This window comes from Gigantopelta aegis, chromosome 11 (genome assembly GCF_016097555.1).
Source record: "Gigantopelta aegis isolate Gae_Host chromosome 11, Gae_host_genome, whole genome shotgun sequence".
In the NCBI taxonomy this organism is placed as follows: Eukaryota; Metazoa; Mollusca; class Gastropoda; order Neomphalida; family Peltospiridae; genus Gigantopelta; species Gigantopelta aegis.
The window spans coordinates 5,643,244-5,667,354 of NC_054709.1; the positions used below are offsets into that span (position 1 = coordinate 5,643,244).

General features: G+C 37.5%; 1 protein-coding gene across 5 annotated transcripts in view; it reads right to left on the reverse strand.

Moving 5' to 3' along the window:
• LOC121385360 (histone-lysine N-methyltransferase 2C-like) overlaps positions 1 to 24,111 on the reverse strand; it is a 185,323-nt gene that overhangs the window by 151,172 nt on the left and 10,040 nt on the right. For all 5 annotated transcript variants that reach the window (XM_041516013.1, XM_041516015.1, XM_041516011.1 and 2 more), the window contains exon 3: positions 1,036 to 1,525. In XM_041516013.1, the coding sequence (XP_041371947.1) occupies positions 1,036 to 1,525 (490 nt within the window). The remainder of the gene's footprint in view (positions 1 to 1,035; positions 1,526 to 24,111) is intronic.

Below are 24,111 nucleotides of genomic sequence, written 5' to 3' on the forward strand. Positions count from 1 at the left end.
TGGTAATATAAAGACTACTCCTCGACCTGAACTTAATGTCATAAAGTCTGGATCTAGAAAAAAATATTATCATTAAAAAAGAAAGAAAAAAAGAAGAAAAGTAAGTCTACTAAGGTGTGTGGTAAGATTTGATCCTAGAACCTTCAGAAGGAAACACTATCACAGACAGGAAGGAAGGAAATGTTTTAGTTAACGACGCACTCAACACATTTTATTTACGGTTATATGGCGTCAGACATATGGTTAAGGACCACACAGATTTTGAGAGGAAACCCGCTGTCGCCACTACATGGGCTACTCTTCCGATTAGCAGCAAGGGATCTTTTATTTGCGCTTCCCACAGGCAGGATAGCACAAACCATGGCCTTTGTTGAACCAGTTGTGGATCACTGGTCGGTGCAAGTGGTTTACACCTACCCATTGAGCCTTGCGGAGCACTCAATCAGGGTTTGGAGTTGGTATCTGGATTAAAAAACCCATGCCTCGACTGGTATTCGAACCCAGTACCTACCAGCCTGTAGACCTATGGCCTAACCACGACGCCACCGAGGCCGGTCACTATCACAGAGTCATCAAATCATATTCCTTATGTCAAGGCACCACAGATTAAAGGTTCAGAGCCTAATGTTTTTGTTAATTATGTAAAATATACTAACACAAAATAATTTTTAGATAAGTTAAAGTTTGTTTTGTTTAACGACACCACTCGAGCACATTTATTATTATTATAATTAATTAATCATTGGCTATTGGATGTCAAACAATTTGTAATTCAGGCATATAGTTTTAGAGAGGAAACCCACTACATTTTTCCATTAAGTAGCAAGGGATCTTTTCCCACAGACAGAAAAAGCACATACCACAGCCTCTGACCAGTTGAATGAATGAATAAATGAATGTTTAACGACACCCCAGCACAAAAATACACATCGGCTATTGGGTGTCACAAATGGTAAATACATGAAAATAATGACCAGTTGTGACACTGACGTTTAAAGTCCTGAAAACAACGACGGCGATGACCAGAAAACTCACCGATAAATAGTTTTCCTTGGTACGGGGGATAGACCATCCTTTCTGGGCCTTCCTGGCCCTCGTCGGTTTGGCTTGATTATCGAACCAGCCGTGTAATATTTGGCTAGAGCGCCCGATTTGGAGGTCTGCGCGACTTCAAGTCCGGTCTCGAACGGTAGCGGGGGCACAGCGGATGGAACGGTGATGCTTTCTAACACCTCGCTACCGATCTGGGATTCATCGTACAGCGACAATTCCAATTCGGGTCGAAGTTGGGCCTCAACTGCAGTCAGTGTGTCGGACGCGTCCAACGCAGATACCGACGAGTCTAAATCAATTTCGGGAGTCGAATCATCGTCCTCGTTATACTGTGAGTCCACAGTGGAGAGCGCGACGTCATCGTGTTGGATTATTTCCTCTTGGTCGAAGGCATCGCGGGTCTCTTCAGACTGAGATGGCCCCGGTGGTTCAACGTCTGGTGCTGATAACTCGGAGAGGGCTTCAGAATCAGCTACAAATAATAATAAAAGAAACATGTTTTAAATATTTTTAATTCTACAATGCTAATCAACAGGGAACGTTTTGTTCAATATCGCATCGCGATTCTCTACGCAACATGGAGAGGGCTTCAGAATCAGCTACAAATAATAAACAAAAAATGTTTTAAATATTGTTAATTCTACAATGCTAATCTTCAGGGAAGATTTTGTTCAATATCACGCCACGATTCACTACGCAAGTTTCAAAGATCGCTACACAATTTTTAAACATTAAACAGTAGTCGTTAATCAATTTTGAATTGACCAGAAATATTGGTAATTAAATCAAGATTATGGAAACAAAATGTTCTCGTGGGATTCTGATTAGGATGAGAAAAATTCTGTCCATCGAGGGCGATCGCCTGGCCCTCCCATAGTCACCACCTTAATATATGAGAGAGAGAGAGAGAGAGAGAGAGAGAGAGAGAGAGAGAGAGAGAGAGAGAGAGAGAGAGAGAGAGAGAGAGAGAGAGAGAGAGAGAGAGAAAGACAGTAGGAGACAGACAGTAGGAGACAGACACATAGGCAGAAGTGACCGAGACAGATAGAGAGATAGATAGAGGGAGGGGAGAGGGAGACTGTGACACAGATATTACAGACACAGATACAGATATTACAGATACAGATACAAATAAGTATAGAAATAATAAGCAAACAAAAACCCAATATATATACAGTTGAATCCCACAGGCTCGAACCCTGTCAGTGCTCGAGAAAGGGTTTGGCCCATTGGGTAGTTCGACCAAACCATTCGGTCAACAATGTGTAAGTGTAACTAGGGACTCCTTTTTCTTCCTCATAGTAATATTTAGCAAGGTATGCATATCTAGGGTTGGAAAATATAAAATAGCATTGGAATAGTGGTAGCTTTTGAGTATTATCACCCTTTTCCTGACCCTACCCTAAAATTATCATTTTAAAAATACTACCAACACACGGTAAAGCGACCTATTTCAACCCAGTGCTACTTTATCATTAAGCAGTCCTTGTCAATGACATTTGTCACACCTGTGGTAATGTTAAATAGCATTTCAGAATTTTTTTTTTTTTAAATGTTGAAGTCGAAAATTTTAGCATTGGTAATACATACATTGTACTAGTAGTGCCTAAATTTTGAATAATGCAGTATTTCAGTTTTAGAATTTGTTTTAATTTATCATTCAATTTTAAAATGTTAAAGGGACACACCCTAGTTACGGCTATTTGTTAACCATTACGGCATTGTTTTTCGCTATTAAACCCCATTTTTCACAAATAAAATTGCACTTTACTTACATTTTATTATTTAGAATACACATCTCCATTCACCTGAAGTGCTTTTTGGTAATCCTGATGTTTGTAAAACCACGAAATGCATTTTTCGCATTTTTTCACAAGACGTGCAGTCGAGAAAAAAACGTTAAGCAAGCGAGGTCCAATCTATTTTTAGAGGGAATCTTCCTGTGTAAACGTCACAGATGTTGGTATACCACGTGACCGTTATCATTTTGGTTCGGTTTCTCGTGCACGGTTCGCGCAATCAACATCCGATTTGTTGTTGTTCATTTGTGAGATTTTTCTTCACAGTTCGTGAACATTTTCAGTAACAATAAAGTTCAGACAAGTAAGTGTCTCAATACAAAACGTTACAAACCCTTAAAACCAATAATTTTGCTAAGTCTTACGATATCTGGAGAGGGAATACAACAAGGACAGAACAGTTGGAACATGTCCAGGAGAGGTGAAAAGAACGCACCCCAAGTCTGTGCGCACTCTGTGAAATTTGTCGTGACGTAGGCATTGTTGTGCTTCGAGCGACATCTACCGGTGACATCAGAATACTAACTTTCAAAATTATTTTAAGCAATTGGGACATGGGGATTCCCATGGTATTTATCGATATAAAACCTGCTTTTTCACTCCATTTGATAAAAACGTGATCTAAGTGTGTTACAGGTTTGTAGATTAACCAAATTATAATTTATTTTCGCTGGATGGAACTAGGGTGTGCGGCTTTAATAAAAGTTTTGGAATATATACAGTTACACATGTATGTCAATCTAATTCAAATTAGCACCACTGGTTAATTACTATTACTCTAACCCTAACCCCGTTGGAGCTCATGTCCAGTGGACCTTTCAGTTGACCAATCAAAACCTTACTTGCAAAATCATGCCAGTGAGTTGAAAAGAATTTGAAAACATTCAGGATTATGCCGAGGATATACGAAATAATTTGGGTGAATTACGAAGTATGCCAAAAACTAATTTCAATATAAAATTTGTTTCAAGACGGAAAAAACCCAGTGATGTATAGCCATAAAATCTGTTTATACTACTATACAATCCAGAGTTTATTACTGCACTTTTCCCCGTTTTTTTAAAAGTTGAAATAGACCGACAAGTTCGCCTATAATATTGCATAAATAGTCTCGCCTGATATTTTTAGAATTTGTATGCTCCTGAATAATGCTATAACAGGCGAAGTGTAATTGGTCGATATTTAAATTGTTATTTATAGATCTAATGTCACCTGGACATGGGAGTCCATGCAATGCTGTTAGATCTACTGGTAGACCAGTAGAGCTAATTTTAATCAGATAGTTACACATGTTTGTGGCTATTTTATAGAGGAATCCAAATAACTGAATATATTTTATGCAATTTATATATTACAATCAGTATAACACAACTTTTTACTCCTCCCCCAAATGAAAAAAAAACAAACAACTTTTTGATTATTTTCATAAATTGTATTTCATTTCCCTGCTGCTGTTGAAGCATATTCTTTTGACCCGTTTATAGTAACATGTTGTAATTATTGTAAACCGACCTCAGTGGTGTAGTGGTTAAGCCATTGGACTTATGTCTGGTAGGCATTGGGTTCGAATCCCAACACCGGCGGCTCCAAGCCAGAGTGAGTTTAACGACTCAGTGGATAGGTTTAAGACTGAATTATCTCTCACTAACTACTAACCCATGTCCTAGACCGACAGCCCTGATAGTTGAGATGTATACGAGATGTATACCCAGGACAGCATGCTTGGACCTTAATTGAGCAGGAAATGGAACTGTTTTATTTAACGACGCACTCAACACATTTTATTTACGGTTATATGGCGTCGGTTAATTGAGCAGAAGCACGAACACAAGTATGAATGAATGAACGAACCACCGTAAGCAATGTAAAGTGTTCAGGAGAAATATGATAATTATATGCATTTCCCTCATCCTCATTTGTACTTTTCCCATAGTCCAGTAGTCTACATATCAGTGTAATTTATTGGCAGTCTATTAGCTACATACACACAATTTGGCACTGTACTCGTCTTTAGGGACGGCACGTAGCCCAGTGGTAAAGCACTCGCTCGATGCACGGTCGGTCTGGGATTGATCCCCATCGGTGGGCCCACTGGGCTATTTCTCGTTCCAGCCAGTACACCACGACTGGTATATTAAAGGCTGTGGTATGTACTACCCTGTCTGTGGGATGGTGCATATAAAAGATCCCTTGCTGTTAATCGAAAAGAGTAGCCCATGAAGTGGCGACAGCGGGTTTTCTCTCTCAATATCTGTGTGGTCCTTAACCATATGTTGGAGTCAGTATCTGGATTAAAAATCCCATGCCTCGACTGGGATCCGAACCCAGTACCTACTAGCCTGTAGACTGATGACCTAACCACCGAGGCCGGTGAATTGCGTACGAATGCTCACGACTGCTGCAAGAACTAATACGATACCAGTACAATCTTAAACCTGATTCATTACGAATTGTGACGACCTACTACGTGTCCCCTAGGATGCCTTCCCGAATACGCTACGAATCATTATGATTAATGTAGAACGTGTCAAGAATTACTACGACCTGCCTACGAATCCACACGACTGCTACACGAATCAGTGCGATTGCCTCAAGAACCAATACGACGCCTATATGAAGGTTGCCGAACAGGCCAGATTTCATTCGACGTTCTGCCTGCAAGCAGTGAACATCACCATGCCGCTCTTCAAGAAGTCAGCAACCGGCCGCACGGGACGAGGGAAGAGCCAGCATACCCGTGGAGAACCAGAGGCAGAGAAAGAGCCAGAGGTAGAGAAAGACCCTTCATTAGTCATACGAATACCCCACGTTTAACCACGTATATCCCGAATGCGTTTACGAACATACTACGGTTACGCACGATGCCCTCAAGAATTCGTAAGATTGAGTCATGATTTCAACTTTATTCACGATTACTCCCGACAGTTTTGAACATGTTCAAAACTGTCGGGAGTCTATCAAGAACATTTAAGAATACTGAATTAAGAATTTAAGAATATTGCAAGTCATTTATTTCTGATTTCTAAATTGCACAAAAAATAGTAAATTTCTTTGTTATTCCTAAAACACTTTTACTTTTCTTTTTACGTCAAATCAAACTGACATTATTTACAAAAATAAATAAAATTAAAACATTATTTAGACAGTAGTTGCTAATCAATTTTCAAATGACCCCTCCGTACGGCGTGATTGACAACCGCGCTGGACCAATCATGTTTCGCGGTTCAAAAACCGCAGGGCCCAAATTTGCTTGGACGCCATTAGGTTAGACAACATAATTTTTTTCGATGTGTAACGTTTTTGTATAGTTAGCATTAAAATTAGTTAAAACAATTGTCTCCTCCAACTGAATTATAATCATAGTAAACATATACTTCTGCTGACAAGTGTTAACAGTGATTGACGTAAAATCAGTGTTTTCCTGCGAAACCCGTCACATGGTATTGAAAGTGAAGTTTTGCCGAAATCCATCAACATTCAACTGATATATAAATTGTACGAAGGTAAGAGTTTAAGAATCACTTTCCCTCCAATGTAATAGAATTTACCGACTCATTTAATCAGTTTTCGATGTATATATTGTTAAGAATCCGTCGTTAAACTGCACAGTCAGACAAATGGCCAAAATAAAAGTTTGGGCAAGACTTCCGATCGTTCCAGCATTCAGTTAATTTAGGCTTAAGTTAGGTTTAGGGTTAGTGATAGTATTAATAAGCATGCTGGAACGTTTGGAAGTCTTAGCTTTTTTCCCTTTTCTTTTTGTTTGCATGTATGTAGGCGTGAGTATGTGCATCTGCTTTTGTGTGGGGAGTGACTCGGTGAGGGAAAGATAACAGGCGGAATGGTAGGAAGATTACGGGTGTTGGGAAGGGAGGAGTAGTGGGGGAGTTTAAAAACAGCAAAAAAAAAAAAAAAAGAAAAAAAAAGAAAAAACAGATAAAAAAAAAACAAAACAGAAAATAAACAGGACGAAAAGACCACCAAAAAAAACAAAATCAACTAAATAAAAAAAAAAATAAAACCAACCCAAAGAAGAGAAAAAACAAAAACAAGAAAGAAAAAAAACTAAAAGAAAAACAAAGAAAAAAAAAAAAACTTAAAAAAACAAAACCTCTGAAAACACCATAAATTAAGAAAAGAAACGTGGGAGTGTATAAAGAAAAGAAAAAAAACAAAATAAAAAAAAAAAAAAAAAAAAAACGCAACAAAGAAAAAAGAAAAAAAAAAAACCAAAACAAAAAATACAAACAAAACAAAAAAAGAAAAAAAGAAAAAAAAAAGAAATCAAACAAAAATAAAAGCCAACAGTAAGGGAGTAACCTATATGGTTGTGAGCTTTAGGGGGATAAGGAAGTATTGTCTGGAAAGTTATAAATTAGTTGAATTATGTATGGACCCTGAAATGTTTTGAAGCAAAAAAATAATAATAAAAAAGAAAAAGAATTGTGATTTTTTGCAATCGGAACAGATCTGCCGGTTACGGTTTCTCGGTTTGATTATATTTAAGCCAGTGCATCACGACTAGTATATCAAAGGCTGTGGTATGTGCTATTCTGTCTGTTGGGTGGTGTATATATATAAAAGATACCTCGCTACTAAAGTAGCAGGTTTGCACTCTGGACTATACATGTCAAAAGTACAAAATGTTTGACATCCAATAGCTGATGATTAATAATTCAATGTGCTCTAGTGGTGTCTTTAAAAAAATTTTTTTTAACTTATCCATTAGTCCCCCTCCACCCCACCCCTCAATTAAAACAACCCAATTTTACCATAATATATATTAAAACAATTCCTCAACTAACAGCAGATCAATTACCAATCTTCGGTAATTTATAATAAATACTGGTAAGATATTTTATTATTCCTGTTATTCTTAGAATTTTCAACTTAATGGTTTCTGCCAGAGGCTACTGAGGTTAAACTTATGTACCCTAAAATCTTGGAAAGTAATAGTTATATTTATTAATGTTTAGATAAATGATAGTAAAAGAACTGCTGTTTATAAATGGTCATGTGCTTGAAATATAATGTCCTAACCCTAATTTTAAAACATTTCAAACCCATAACCACCTAGATGAGGCACTTACATCTGTTTTGTTTTTATTATCTACCCTAAATATGATTTTCTTTTGGAGACAGTAGTTTTGTTTTTCATCATTATTTTATACCCCAAATTTTAGCAAAGCATAGGCATTTTTCTTCTTCCACATGTCATCTTATATGTAGCTTTGTGCAACTTTCTAATAGAAATCAAATAACATCATCAAAGTTAAATACATTGTTTACTACTTTTCTTAATTTACTGCTATACTTTTTAATTTTATACTTTGTTCAGTCACATTGATTTTGTTTCCTGTTAAAAAAATGTTTTCCTAAAATTAAATTAAACTTTAAATTAATACAACGATATGTAATTAAGTTACAGACTAATAATGTACTTCTTCAAATGGATGTGAAATACTTAACATGTTTGTTTTTATATATTTCAGCAACTGGACCAATGGATGTGGAGTCATTGATTAGATGTCGAAAATGAGATTCTGAAGACAAACTATTAAACAAATTACATTGCATCTTGATATTGAGAACAGAATGATAGAAATAATAGAACAGTTTCAACTGATATGTGAAAGAAAAACTGGGGCAGGGGGTGAAATTGCTGCTGAAAATGAAACACTTTCAACAATTTCATTTAATACAATTGTTTTTTTTGTTTTTTTAGTGTTTGACATTGCTGCTAAGGAGTAATTCAGACTTCCAAGACTTGGGATTCAGTTTGACACCACCCATCAAATGGTAATCCTTAATTGCTCAGTTGACTGTACAAGTTTCGAGGATAATGATTTGGAGATGGATGCCACAGAAAGATACATTTTTGAATAAATATATTTACCTGTACCAGATTGCATGGGGATTAATATGTAAAGACCCTCTCTTTGAGAAAAAAGAAAATGTTAGGAAGTATTCTCATAATAAATATTAAACAAATTGTGCAAACTGCAATCTGTTGTTTAGTTTCATGTTATGATATATATATATATATAATTTTGCTCATATATACATTTTTTAAATTAAATTTTTATTTTGTATTATTATTATTGTTCTGTAGACATGGGATGTCTTATAATATTTATTACTATTTTTTATCTGCCTATGCCTCTAGAACAGATAAAGCTTTGTGAGTACATTTTTAGTGACCGTAGGACAACTAATGAGCGGGGTGTGTGAGATTGGGGGGGGGGGGGGGGGGGGGGGGGCAGAAGCTTCAAGTTTGATTCCCAACAGTTGTTGCCACAACACATGAGTTTATAATTTATTTAAACACTGTTGTACTGGCTTAATTGGCAAATATTTTACAGACTGTCCGGCTATCCTACTTTTTCGGACTTTTTGGTCTTTGTCTTATTTTTCCTACTTTTTCTTCAGAATACTTAGTTTTTCGTACTTTTTTGTTTGAAAATGCCACGAATTGCTGTTAAAGTGTGCATATTCCTTGTGTTATTATAAAAGTCATCAGTTATGGGAATTATTTTAATTTTTCTTGGCAGCAAGATATATCTCCCAATTTGTGGCACCATATATATATTATAATCTCAACATATTAAAATTACACCCTCAAAGCCAACATATTTTCCAATTATTAATATGATTATAATGTACAATGTGCATGTATGACTTCAGAATCTATAATACATTATGGGAAAACTTAAATTAATCATGTTAACTCTGTTTTACTGTGCATCAGCATTCCTACAGTATGCATGTAAATATGTATATTGATTAATATAGTGTACAGTAATTTGAAGTAACTGTATAACGTGACCGTTATATAAGATTCACATTATTTTTGATGGAACACAAAATACATGTACAAACTAAGCACCACATAAAAAGGTGTTTTGAGCATGAATAATGTCGCTACATACTGTTTCAGTCCTACTTTTGTTCTACAATTTCCTACTTTTGTCCTACATTTTCTATATTTTCATTCCTAATTGTGTCCAACTTTTTCAAAAGGGTGTGCTGGACAGCCTGATTTTATAAAAAGGGGATGAGACACCCAAACAGCCCTAATATGTCTTGTCAGAACAGAGACGGGCCAAAGATGTGGTCCCCAGTTGTGGTTTGTTTTTTGTTTTTTTAATTTCGTGTATGGCTTTGGTTTCATAAATAGGGCAAGTGTCGTATATCGGTTGATTCAAGCAGTGCAGCTATGTAAGAATACACCCCCATAAACATCGCAATCCCACAATCTAAACCACTGCCTGCATAATTTTGGCACAGGCGACTGTATCCTGCTATAGTTTTGTAACCTTTCGTGCATAAAATTATGGTACACTGATAGCATTCTCACACGCCTTGTATTTTAATGTTACTGCTCACGTCCCCCACCCCACCCCCCACCCCCGTTTTTTTTTTAAACAAAACATTTAACGCAACCCGACCAAAAATAAAGACGCCACAGTTTTAAACGGGTCGAGGCCTGGTCGTCGCCGCGCATTCCATTCTCTTGTTCATCGGCATATCGGGATTCCATTAATATCAAAGTCGAACAACAACAACAACAACAACAAAAATGAAGATGAAAAAGAAGACGAAAAAAGAAACAAACAAGACATTTTAATTTATCAGTTTCGACAAGAAAAATGAGCATAGGATGTTTTAAATGTTTTCTTTGGTTACATTCGACGTTCACTTCCGGGTTTTTGTGCTTCGATAAAATTTATTGAAGCAAAAATGGTTTCGTCGATTTAAATCACGGTGTCATCGTAAATGTACCCTGTAGTGAAATACTTGAATGTCTCCTCTTGTCAGCTTTTTATTTAAACAGCGATATTTGTAAATAAATTAAGTGAAAAACGTAATCGGCAGATCGGTTGATTTTGCTATCGACCTATGCTAATTGGCAGCCATTATTGAAAGTTTGTCTAACCTTACATCACGTGTCACGGTGGGCGTGGTTAACTCGTCATACGGAGGGGTCAATTGATTAGAAATGAATAAAGTTAAAAGGCGGTAAAATATCGCTCATCAAGATTTTGAAAACAAAATGTTCCCTGTAGCAGCCTACAATATTTACTAGTTCCCCCCAAAAATCACCAGTCATGTTACAATCTCACTGGCTCTTCTCAAATTCAACTAGCCCTCCAGTTATCACATTGAAATTTAACTACGCACCCAAACTCAAAACTTGAATGTTCCTTGTTGAATAATAACCATGTGCTCACCGTATATAGTCTGTTTGCTTCAAAAGGAAACCAATGAATTGGCATATAACTTCATAATGAATAAAGTTAAAAGGCGGTAAAATATCGCTCATCAAGATTTTTGAAAACAAAATGTTCCCTGTAGTAGCCTAGAATATTTACTAGTTCCCCCCAAAAATCACTAGTCATGTTACTATCAGCAGGGATGAAAATTAACATGAACACCATGGTCGCCAGCAGGGCCAGTTGAAGAAAAATCTCACTGGCTCTTCTCAAATTCAACTAGCCCTCCAGTTATCACATTGAAATTTAATTGTGCACCCAAACTCAAAACTTGAATGTTCCTTGTTGAATAATAACCATGTGCTCACCGTATATAGTCTGTTTGCATCAAAAGGAAACCAATGAATTGGCATATAACTTCATAATGAATAAAGTTAAAAAGGCGGTAAAATATCCAGGAAAGGATTTCCTCGGAACTGGTTGTCCTCCTATAGATGAAGCACGCACACGTGTGCTTTTAATTTGGTTATTGTAATTTATATGCTACAGTAGTAGGCTACTAATATAGAAAGAAAAATAAATCTGTGAAAACACAACAAAAAAGATACATTTTACCAAAATATATGATGTACTTAGTTACAATATTACAAAGCATTAAAAAAATGTACTTATTGTTTATTACAGTAATATTTGGATGGTTATGTCTTCATGTAAGTCTCAGTGTGCAAATCACTTAAAACTAAAAACAATACCGACAACGACAATCAATTAACTGACCTTTGGAATAAGCCCCGTAGTAATGGAAAATTTCATGCTTATTTTTATATGTGCACATGCACTCACCGTAGTGTCAATTAAAACTACAAGACAGATGTTGATGTTGTCCCAGAAGCTAAGGCCAAAAAAAAATTATTACTTGTTTCCTATTACATGCTGGAAAAATATAGGGTAGGTAGGTAGGAAAAACATTTTATTTTGGAAAATAATTTTAATTATGGATATTAAATAAAGGTGTTGACTACCGGTATTCAAAATAACTTCTGCATGTATAGAAATGCATTATGCAAACCAACAATACCATTCATCAGTGTTTTCCCTAGAAATGAAGTAAGGCATGGTAAAGTGACATTTTGGGGGCATATTTTATGTGCAGTTTTAAATATAAGTGGGTTTTTTTCCATTATGCAATTTTCAAAAGGACAAAAACCGTATGGCCATTTTATTTTCTATATCTATTAATTAAAAAAAGGAAAAATGGTCACATTTTTCAAAAATGATTGCCACACAACTGCTTGGCAAACTGCTGCACGCAGCCATAATATTAATAAATATGACGTCACGTTTTCTTTCTAGTAAGCATGAACTTTTTTAGCAGAAACCCACGAAGTTCCCAGTGACCACTTACAAAAAAATAACGAAACGCATCGAGATCTTACTGACATATTTAATCATTTGATTTGGCAGTAAACTCCATCAGTATCGGTAAACATTCCCTCCCCTAGTTTATCATCAGGTCATTAAATTTCTACAAGGCGAGTTTGTCGCTGGAGTAAATCATTAAATCATTAAATCATTAAATATAGTTATTATTATTATTATTATTAATCGGAACACCTCGCTACGCTAGATGTAGAGTAAATCGGAAAAGATCACATATATTCATGAAATTTTTTTTCCGAATCTTCGCCCGATATCTCACGAAAGTTACCGAACTTCAATTTGAAGGGAAGTAACTCCATCAATCAATTGTTAGAAGAAAACATTTCGTGGTTAACGGGTCGCCAATAAAACTAAATTTGCGACAGTAAAACCACCGATATACGTCCGCAAATCGGAAAACACAGTAGGGTTATCCGCTAAATGACACCAAATTAGTGCTTGTGACAGTTTTTGAATCTTTTCGTGGAAATCGTTGTTATATTAAAAAAAAAAAATTTGGATATACAAAAAAAGTTTTAGGGTCGCCAGGTCCAAATTAGGGTTGGTCGGGTAACCGGAAACAAACAATATTTTATGATACGCCTAATTAAATAGGATTCCTTTTCACCATAACAACTGTCATATAGTAGCTCTGCTAGATAATTATGACGTATCTAGTTCATTCCAATAAGCTGAAGACTTCCAGGTTTTAAAAATACATGCACTGTTTTCAAGGTCAATACCAGGGCTCGAAATGCAGTGTTAGTACATGCACCGGTGCATGCTGATTTTTGCGTGTGCAAGTAACTTTTAAAACTGGGTGCACGCGGTGCATGCTAATATTTTTCAAGTACTGTGTATTGCGTGTACTAGTATCCAGATTCAGACTCAAGTTGTTGAATTTTGCACATGCATTTCGTAATCTGTTCGCCACATGAAAACGATAACTTTTATCTTATGGGCGCATCCATTTTGTATCCCATAATCCTACTTACAACAATGGCGCCCGTTCGGTCATTTCCGTGAAATATATTTGCGAAAATTGCCGGCAATATCTCGGTTATATCCGTGAACGGTATTAGGGAAGGCGGTCGAGACCGACTTTGGGGTATCCACGCGCATAACACAGTTGTTGTCGTCACTGACAAATTGAACTCCACCAGATCTGTGATCAATATAAAGTACCATATCTGCCTTGAACATTTTCGACCTCAGATATGGGCACTTTATCAGATGATTTCGAACGTGCAGGTGCGTTACTCGCGTACTTGACTCAAAGGCAGCCAGTGATTATTTCAATCGCAACTTCTCGTCGAATTCTGTAGGCTAATTTATATTATATCAAAAGATCTTATCGAGTTGAAAAAGTTGACAACTTGCTTAATACAAAACACAAATATTCGTACGTTTTTGTAATAGGCCTATTATAGATTTCTGTAAGGCCTTTACGTTTGGTGAAATATTCAAATTCGTTCAAGAATCAGTAATAAACGCAGTTGTATAACGTTCCGGTACGTTAATAAATAAATATAGGTATTGCCGAATAATTCCGAATAGCTTCGTGTAAAAAAGAAAAAAACGACGTTGCCTTATTTTTGGTGCATCAGAATTTTAATGGTGCATGTAACTTTTTTTTCAGCATACACCTGGTGCCCTGAATATGTATTGCATTTTTAGAAAGACCTTGCCCAAAACCACAGAAGTTGAGTCTGGCGTTGTCAAAATATAGAGCATAACTTCTGCTGCCAAATCTGCAGTTCGCGCCAACACAGACGCAGTGTGTTTGTCACATTCGATTCAGTTTCAGTGTCTTTCTTTTCAATTGGTACCTTACTTGCCAGACCCTAAAATCGATGGTCGCCAACGGGCTACAGGTACCCTGTATTAGAACATCCAGAGAAGCTGAAACCTATACGAATTCTAGCAAACTGTTGAGAAACACGCCGTACCTAGATGTAGTGTACCATGAAACCTATACGAATTGTAGCAAACTGTTGAGAAACACGCCGTACCTAGATGTAGTGTACCATGAAACCTATACGAATTGTAGCAAACTGTTGAGAAACACGCCGTACCTAGATGTAGTGTACCATGAAACCTATACGAATTGTAGCAAACTGTTGAGAAACACGCCGTACCTAGATGTAGTGTATCATGTATCATGAAACCTATACGAATTGTAGCAAACTGTTGAGAAACACGCCGTACCTAGATGTAGTGTATCATGAAACCTATACGAATTGTAGCAAACTGTTGAGAAACACGCCGTACCTAGATGTAGTGTACCATGAAACCTATACGAATTGTAGCAAACTGTTGAGAAACACGCCGTACCTAGATGTAGTGTATCATGAAACCTATACGAATTGTAGCAAACTGTTGTGAAACACGCTGTACCTAGATGTAGTGTATCATGAAACCTATACGAATTGTAGCAAACTGTTGAGAAACACGCCGTACCTAGATGTAGTGTATCATGAAACCTATACGAATTGTAGCAAACTGTTGAGAAACACGCCGTACCTAGATGTAGTGTACCATGAAACCTATACGAATTGTAGCAAACTGTTGAGAAACACGCCGTACCTAGATGTAGTGTATCATGAAACCTCTACGGATTGTAGCAAACTGTTGAGAAACACGCCGTACCTAGATGTAGTGTATCATGAAACCTATACGAATTCTAGCAAACTGTTGAGAAACACGCCGTACCTAGATGTAGTGTATCATGAAACCTATACGAATTGTAGCAAACTGTTGAGAAACACAATGTACCTAGATGTAGTGTATCATGAAACCTATACGAATTCTAGCAAACTGTTGAGAAACACGCCGTACCTAGATGTAGTGTATCATGAAACCTATACGAATTCTAGCAAACTGTTGAGAAACACGCCGTACCTAGATGTAGTGTATCATGAAACCTATACGAATTGTAGCAAACTGTTGAGAAACACGCCGTACCTAGATGTAGTGTATCATGAAACCTATACGAATTGTAGCAAACTGTTGAGAAACACGCCGTACCTAGATGTAGTGTATCATGAAACCTATACGAATTGTAGCAAACTGTTGAGAAACACGCCGTACCTAGATGTAGTGTATCATGAAACCTATACGAATTGTAGCAAACTGTTGAGAAACACGCCGTACCTAGATGTAGTGTATCATGAAACCTATACGAATTGTAGCAAACTGTTGAGAAACACGCCGTACCTAGATGTAGTGTATCATGAAAAACTGTAGCAAACTGAGAAACACGCCGTACCTAGATGTAGTGTATCATGAAACCTATACGAATTGTAGCAAACTGTTGAGAAACACGCCGTACCTAGATGTAGTGTACCATGAAACCTATACGAATTGTAGCAAACTGTTGAGAAACACGCCGTACCTAGATGTAGTGTATCATGAAACCTATACGAATTGTAGCAAACTGTTGAGAAACACGCCGTACCTAGATGTAGTATATCATGAAACCTATACGATTGTAGCAAAGTGTTGTGAAACACGCCGTGTGTAGAAACAACGAATTGTAGCAAACTGTTGAGAAACACAATGTACCTAGATGTAGTGTATCATGAAACCTATACGAATTCTAGCAAACTGTTGAGAAACACGCCGTACCTAGATGTAGTGTATCATGAAACCTATACGAATTGTAGCAAACTGTTGAGAAACACGCAAACTTTACCTAGATGTAGTGTATCATGAAACCTATACGAATTGTAGCAAACTGTTGAGAAAGCAAACGTTGAGAAACACGCCGTACCTAGATGTAGTGTATCATGAAACCTATACGAATTGTAGCAAACTGTTGAGAAACACGCCGTACCTAGATGTAGTGTATCATGAAACCTATACGAATTGTAGCAAACTGAAACACGCCGTACCTAGATGTAGTGTATCATGAAACCTATACGAATTGTAGCAAACTGTTGAGAAACACGCCGTACCTAGATGTAGTGTATCATGAAACCTATACGAATTCTAGCAAACTGTTGAGAAACACGCTGTACCTAGATGTAGTGTATCATGAAACCTATACGAATTGTAGCAAACTGTTGAGAAACACAATGTACCTAGATGTAGTGTATCATGAAACCTATACGAATTGTAGCAAACTGTTGAGAAACACGCCGTACCTAGATGTAGTGTATCATGAAACCTATACGAATTGTAGCAAACTGTTGAGAAACACGCCGTACCTAGATGTAGTGTATCATGAAACCTATACGAATTGTAGCAAACTGTTGAGAAACACGCCGTACCTAGATGTAGTGTATCATGAAACCTATACGAATTGTAGCAAACTGTTGAGAAACACGCCGTACCTAGATGTAGTGTATCATGAAACCTATACGAATTGTAGCAAACTGTTGAGAAACACGCCGTACCTAGATGTAGTGTATCATGAAACCTATACGAATTGTAGCAAACTGTTGAGAAACACGCCGTACCTAGATGTAGTGTATCATGAAACCTATACGAATTGTAGCAAACTGTTGAGAAACACGCCGTACCTAGATGTAGTGTATCATGAAACCTATACGAATTGTAGCAAACTGTTGAGAAACACGCCGTACCTAGATGTAGTGTATCATGAAACCTATACGAATTGTAGCAAACTGTTGAGAAACACGCCGTACCTAGATGTAGTGTATCATGAAACCTATACGAATTGTAGCAAACTGTTGAGAAACACGCCGTACCTAGATGTAGTGTATCATGAAACCTATACGAATTGTAGCAAACTGTTGAGAAACACGCCGTACCTAGATGTAGTGTATCATGAAACCTATACGAATTCTAGCAAACTGTTGAGAAACACGCCGTACCTAGATGTAGTGTATCATGAAACCTATACGAATTCTAGCAAACTGTTGAGAAACACGCCGTACCTAGATGTAGTGTATCATGAAACCTATACGAATTGTAGCAAACTGTTGAGAAACACACCATACCTAGAAGTAGTGTATCATGAAACCTATAGATCTATACGAATTGTAGCAAACTGTTGAGAAACACACCGTACCTAGATGTAGTGTATCAAGAAACCTATACGAATTGTAGCAAACTGTTGAGAAACATACCGTACCTAGATGTAGTGTATCACGGCAAAATACTGCAAACCGGATTAACATTGTAACATGTTATTTCCATCGAATACGCACCTTAGCACATGTTCACGACATTTAAATGTTGGAAATGATTGTTGGCATCTGTAAAACATAATGCGTGTGAAACATAATGTACATATTTGTGATTTGCCTAGAAATTTGGCAAGGCATGGTAGACCAAACACTTTTGGGGCATTTTCACAATTTTTGGAGCACTTGTTTTTCATTACAAATACACAAAAATTAATTGAAATAAACATTAATGTAATTTATGTGCTTGCTTTAATAAATGAATGGCAAAAGATATAAAAGTCATATTTTATTAATTGATAATACCTTTTTGGGTGTTTTATATTTAAAGGCAATTTTAGAATTAATTGCTGAAAAAGGCTTGTTTAATCTCAGGGCAGCATGGTGTTGATTAAGGCAAGATGGTGCTAGACTATTGAGGCATGGTGCTGCACCATGCTAAAACAAGCTAGGGAAAACATTACGTATAAATTTCACGACTTGAGGTTGAGCACGAATGATGTGATATTAATAAGCACGCAATATTTTCCTGGTTTACAGTAGCCTGACAGTTTGGTTCACACCTACCGTATATCTTCGCCTATAAGTCGAATTTTTTTCACCCAAAAATTATTTTATAACTTGGGGGGTCGACTTATAAGAGGGTAAAAAAAATTCACCAAAAAATATTACTGTTTTGAGGATTATTTTACAAGTTTTACTGTTGAAGTATGCCATGTATTTATACTCAAATATGTTAATTTGACACATTTATTTTTTATAACCTATTTTTTTTGGCATTAGAACGGTTTTGGTTATGCGAAAAGGCGTACGATCTCACTCACATGCCAAGACAACAGTCCACTTAGTTAAATTAACAGTCATCACTAATAGTAAAAATGTAAACAATACTAACTACCTGTTGCCTGAGTTTATTTTGAAATCTGGTCACTGGCATTAATGGTTGTTCAAACAATGTTTTGGCGGTGATTAACTTCATGAATATTACTGAGCTTTCCCTTAAAATAGACTGATCTCTGCAGTTCACTATCTAGAGCAATAGGGACACACATCATTTGGTACAAAAACCAGTGTACTTTCCAGAGTTATCCTCCTTACATGTATTAATATGGCGGCAAAACGTGATACTTTCAGTTTTATCGTAGTGATCTGTTGTCAGTGGTTATAAATAAAGTTGTTGTCTGTGCACAAAACCATCTGTACAATACTATACAGTAACAGTCAAACAGCTTTCACTCTCTACTAAGGGAATATTTTGTTTTGATGCTATGTAATAATGATAGTTTGACTGGAATAGTCTGATTATATTGCGATGTACAAAACGTGAAAACCGAAGTTTGTAAAATAATTTTCTTTTGTTCAAATATTATTGTTCTCATGTGCTGAAAATAAGAAATATTTCAATATTTATAAGTAGTTTTTCATGGGTCGACTTATAAACGGGTCAATGAAAAAATAAGTTTTCAGGGCTTGAAATTAGGGACTCGACTTATAGCCGAGATCGACTTACAGGCGAAGATATACGGTACTTGGAATGACAGACTAGTGTACTTTAAATTATACAGGCATCGAAATAAGCATTGTGTCTGGTAACCCATTTACAGGTTATCACAAAATATAGCCTGGTAACCTATAGGTTACCACAACTATATTGAAGTTAGAAATGAATTTCTGTTATCGGTACGACTAACGAAATCTGGAAGTAAAATTATCTAGTGGACGCTGCTTAAACGTGGATTGCCGAAATTGCTTTGCAATTGCACAAGTGCACACGAACATCAGTGTTATTTCGTACGAGAAAACGAAACGCGGAAGTAAATTCATCTACGCGAAATGACTATAATTGCTTGCAATTGCACGCGAATATCGATGCAATTCCTTACAAGAAAATGAAACACAGAAGTCCGGAATGCATTGCCTGGTTTACATTCAGAAATGAAACAACCGTTACGTTGAATTTTTGTCGAGAACGAAACACTGTTCTCGACTTTTCTTACATGTGGTAACCTCCCGGTAACCTTAATGACCATGGAAAAGATCGCTATTCAAGACTGTGGTTTCCCAGGATTTTTAGATATATGTTGACCGTGTCATTTCGAAGAATCAATGTAATTTGTCCAAATAATTTTCACAAGCCATGTGGACTCGTATGCTAGCCAAGCTAGAGAGTCTTATATGCATGTACATTTAATAGTGCTTAAATACATGTGCAGTCTATACACAGAGAGCATAGAACAACAGATAAACATATTTCAATTTGAAATTGCTGACTAATGAAACATTTTCCACCTCCAATTTTTTTATATGTTGTAGATAACATGTTGGGCTATAATTTTAATCAAAGGTCATCTCAAGGTCACGTGTCCCACAAGGTCAGTTTCAAGGTCAAAATATAGGTCAAACGGTCATCAGCCCAAAAGTAACCCAAATATCAGGAATAATGCCACATTTGGATTCCCTGTAATTCCCCCTTTCCAATGATATCTCATTTGTCAAAATTGGACCATTGGTTGCTGAGTTATGGCAATTTAAAAAAGGGTGGCCACGCCCTTTTTTGACAAAATTTAAGAAAAAGAAAAGGCCATAACTCGGAAACCGTAGGTCCAATTGAGCTGAAACTTGGTATTTCAGGTTTTTTGGCCACAATAACTCTATATACAAAAATTCATTGAAATTGGAGAGGGTAGGGTTTAAATTACATCTGACGTAAGTGTTACGAGTGCCTTGTGTTACAGGGCCCTGGAGTGTCAACACAAGGACAATCAGACACACATTTAATATATTATTTATTTATATATATACATACTCTCTTCAAAAAAAGATGGGGAACTAAATAAGAATTTACAATTCCCAAAATTGTAAGGTATATTAGCTGTGGGGAATGGTTATATGATAATAGTGAATTAATTGGGCAAACATTACAAGTTACAACTGGTAGTTCAGTAGGTTTTATGACCACCAAAGATCTTGAAGGACGACTAGGGTCAGAAGTGAAATTTGAAAGTTGACCTTTTTTTAATCAGTAAATCGGAAATTAAAACAATAAAAATGAGTAAAAACAAAACAATAACAACTGTATGATCAACAGAATGAAAACGATTGACAGAAATAATGTTGGGACACAGTGATTAATGGACCTTCCTAGAAATTGTCAAAATCGAGAATGACACCCCATGCACATGTACGGGGCAACTGCGTAACGCATGTGCAAACTATGGAATGTGTTTCGGTATGCTGATAAACAGACATGAACGTTATTTACTAGGGTGTGTGTGTGTGTGTGTGTGTGTGTGTGTGTGTGTGTGTGTGTGTGTGTGTGTGTGTGTGTGTGTGTGTGTGTGTGTGTATATATATATATATATATATGTATATATATATATATATACTCTTCAAAAGAAGAAACGCAAAACCACATTGTCGTAACATTTGGAGAATTGATTTAATTATTGAATGGTGAGTCCGATAATTACCAAATGTTGCAGGATTGTTCACAATTCACTCTAGTCCATTGTGAGTAAGTGATAGGACACACCACCAAGGTCAAGGTCATCTGGAGTCAATACCGGGTGTGGCCTCCGCGTGTGTTGACAACTGCCTGGCACCGCCTGCCCATTGAAGCAACCAGAGTACGGATGACGTCCCGGGGGATGGTGGCCCACTCGGCCTGCAAGGCTGCTGCCAGCTCGGGCAGGGTCTGGGGCTGTGGTTGTCGCTGTCGGAGGCGTCGGTCCAACTCGTCCCATAGATGCTCAATTGGGTTCAAATCCGGTGATATCGATGGCCAAGGAAGGACATTAATGTTGTTGTTCTGTAGGAAAGCCGTTGTTAGACGTGCTGTGTGAGGCCTGGCGTTGTCATGTTGGAACACTGCGTTGGCGTTGGCCATAACTGGAACGATGTGTGGCCGGAGGATCTGGTCAATGTAGCCCTGTGCATTCAGGTTGCCCTGCACGTGGACCAGGTCAGTTCTGCCAGTGTGTGAGATGGCTGCCCACACCATGACACTACCCCCGCCGAATCTGTCCACTTCCTGCACGCAGTTTGCCGCATAACGTTCACCACGACGCCTATACACGCGACATCTTCCATCATGACGTCGGAGCAGAAATCGGGACTCGTCACTGAACCACACCTGTCTCCATCGCAGTTGAGGCCATTGTCGATGAATCTGGCACCACTGCAGTCGGAGTCGACGGTGTTGTGGTGTTAAGATGACACCTCGAACTGGACGTCTGGCACGAATTCCTACCTCACGTAGGCGGTTCCGTACGGTCTGGTCGGATATCCTGCGCAAACCTGGTATTGCTGCGGCTGTGGAGGTGGCAGTAGTCAATCGTTCCTGAAGGTGGCGTACCCGGATGTAGCGGTCCTGCCCGGGGGTAGTGACCCATGGTCGACCGGATCTAGGGAGGTCACGTGTTGATCCATGTTGCTGGTAACGGTCCCACAGTCTGGAGATGGTGCTTGGGGACACATGGAATGCCCTGGCAACGGCCGTTCTGGATTCGCCTGCGTCTAGTCGGCCGATGGCATTGTTTCTCTGCGGTTCACTGAGACGTGGCATGTCCTGGATTGTCAACTGTCGGCCAGATACAGAGGCCAGGCAAGCGAACACCCTGCACTTTTATACTGTCGGTGTTCATGTTGCACGTGCAGACAACGCACGTGCAGTGGTGACATGGTTTGCACGTGGCTGCGTTTTTGCGAATATTCACATTTTGGAACTTTATTGTACAGTAGCTGCGTTTTATCGAATGTAACCGTGGGAATGTGTTTGGGACATGCAATGACCTTATATTCACAAAGCATGAACCGGTAGGAAACATAAAATCGGAGTTACAACCCATTTGTACCCTTTTGCGTTTCTTTTTTTGAAGAGTATATATGTAGCCACTGATTTTATGCCAAACATATTTTAATATGTAATTATATAGTATTTAAAACATTCGTTCCAGCCAATGTGCCACAACTCTTGTATCAAAGCCCACTGTATGTGCTATTCTGTCTATGATGGTGCATATAAAAGATTTGTTGCTACTAATGGAAAAATGTAGCGGGTTTCCTCCCTAAGACTGTATGTCAAAATTACAAAATGTTTGACATCCAATAGCTGATGATGGCTAGTGATATTCAATGTTGGGCTAGTAAATAACTACTATTGCCATGCCAAACAGGGCTTCTAGATTATGGTAGCCCCACTCCCATGGCTAGTGATATTCAATGTTGGGCTAGTAAATAACTACTATTGCCATGCCAAACAGGGATTCTAGATTATGGTAGCCCCACTCCCATGGCTAGTGATATTCAATGTTGGGCTAGTAAATAACTACTATTGCCATGCCAGACAGGGCTTCTAGATTATGGTAGCCCCACTCCCATGGCTAGTGATATTCAATGTTGGGCTAGAAAATAACTACTATTGCCATGCCCGACGGCTAGTGAAAACAAAATTGTCAAATGTTGCAGTTACGTCTATATTGTAAATATGAATATCCTGCCCCCACCCCAACCCCCCAGTGTCAGTGTTTTTAAGGACTATCTCCTTATTTACGTGACATATCTGAGTATTACTATTATTTAGTACAATTGTATTAACTTAAAGCAAAGTAGGGCTAGTACATTTTTAATTGTGGTTAGTACATTTTTAAAATCACTGATCCCATGGCTAGTGGATTTCATAAAAATTCTAGAAGCCCTGATTTTATAAAATTTTTAGAACCCGTTAACAATTGCAACAAACACACAATAATCCATATAATATATACGAAGTACACATGAACAGTGAAAATGGAAATAGACTTGCCAAGCATTTTAACACTGATAACATTTAACAATATTACAAGATTTTGAACCACGTGAACAGTAACGAACCATAAGATACAGAGTACAACACTCTTACCACAAGTTTACAGATACATGCAGATTACATGCTTTAAACATTAAATATTAGGACCAACTGTTATTTACTGGTGTGTATGTACATGTATGTTTCATAACTTACAAAGGTGTAGCCCCCATTACGCACAGTACGAACGTGCGTAATGCAATAAAATCCGGGAATAGGTTGAGGCTGTCAGTAACTGTTAGAACTGTAAAATATCCTCTTCCCTGTCTCAGTAATTAAGTTTTCCCAATAAAGAGGTGTGCGTAATGCTAAAAAGATTTCTGGCTATGCCCCCCGGCTTCATGTACCGATATTCAGAGATTTATCCAGGATATTTCGCCAGGATCCCCTGTCTCATTAGCGTGAGTAAATCATATTTGGAATATTGTTTTCAGGCCACTGAATGATAACACCACTGTTAAATTAATTTATTAGAACAGATATAATTAAATATAATATATATATATTAGGAATTTTCAACATAGAAATTGGGAATTTTCAGTGCCACGTTCTTCAGGGAAGGGGCTATATTCGGTCCCACAGAACGCATGGAAAAAATCTCTACATATTACTTTTTACTATTATTTTTTAAT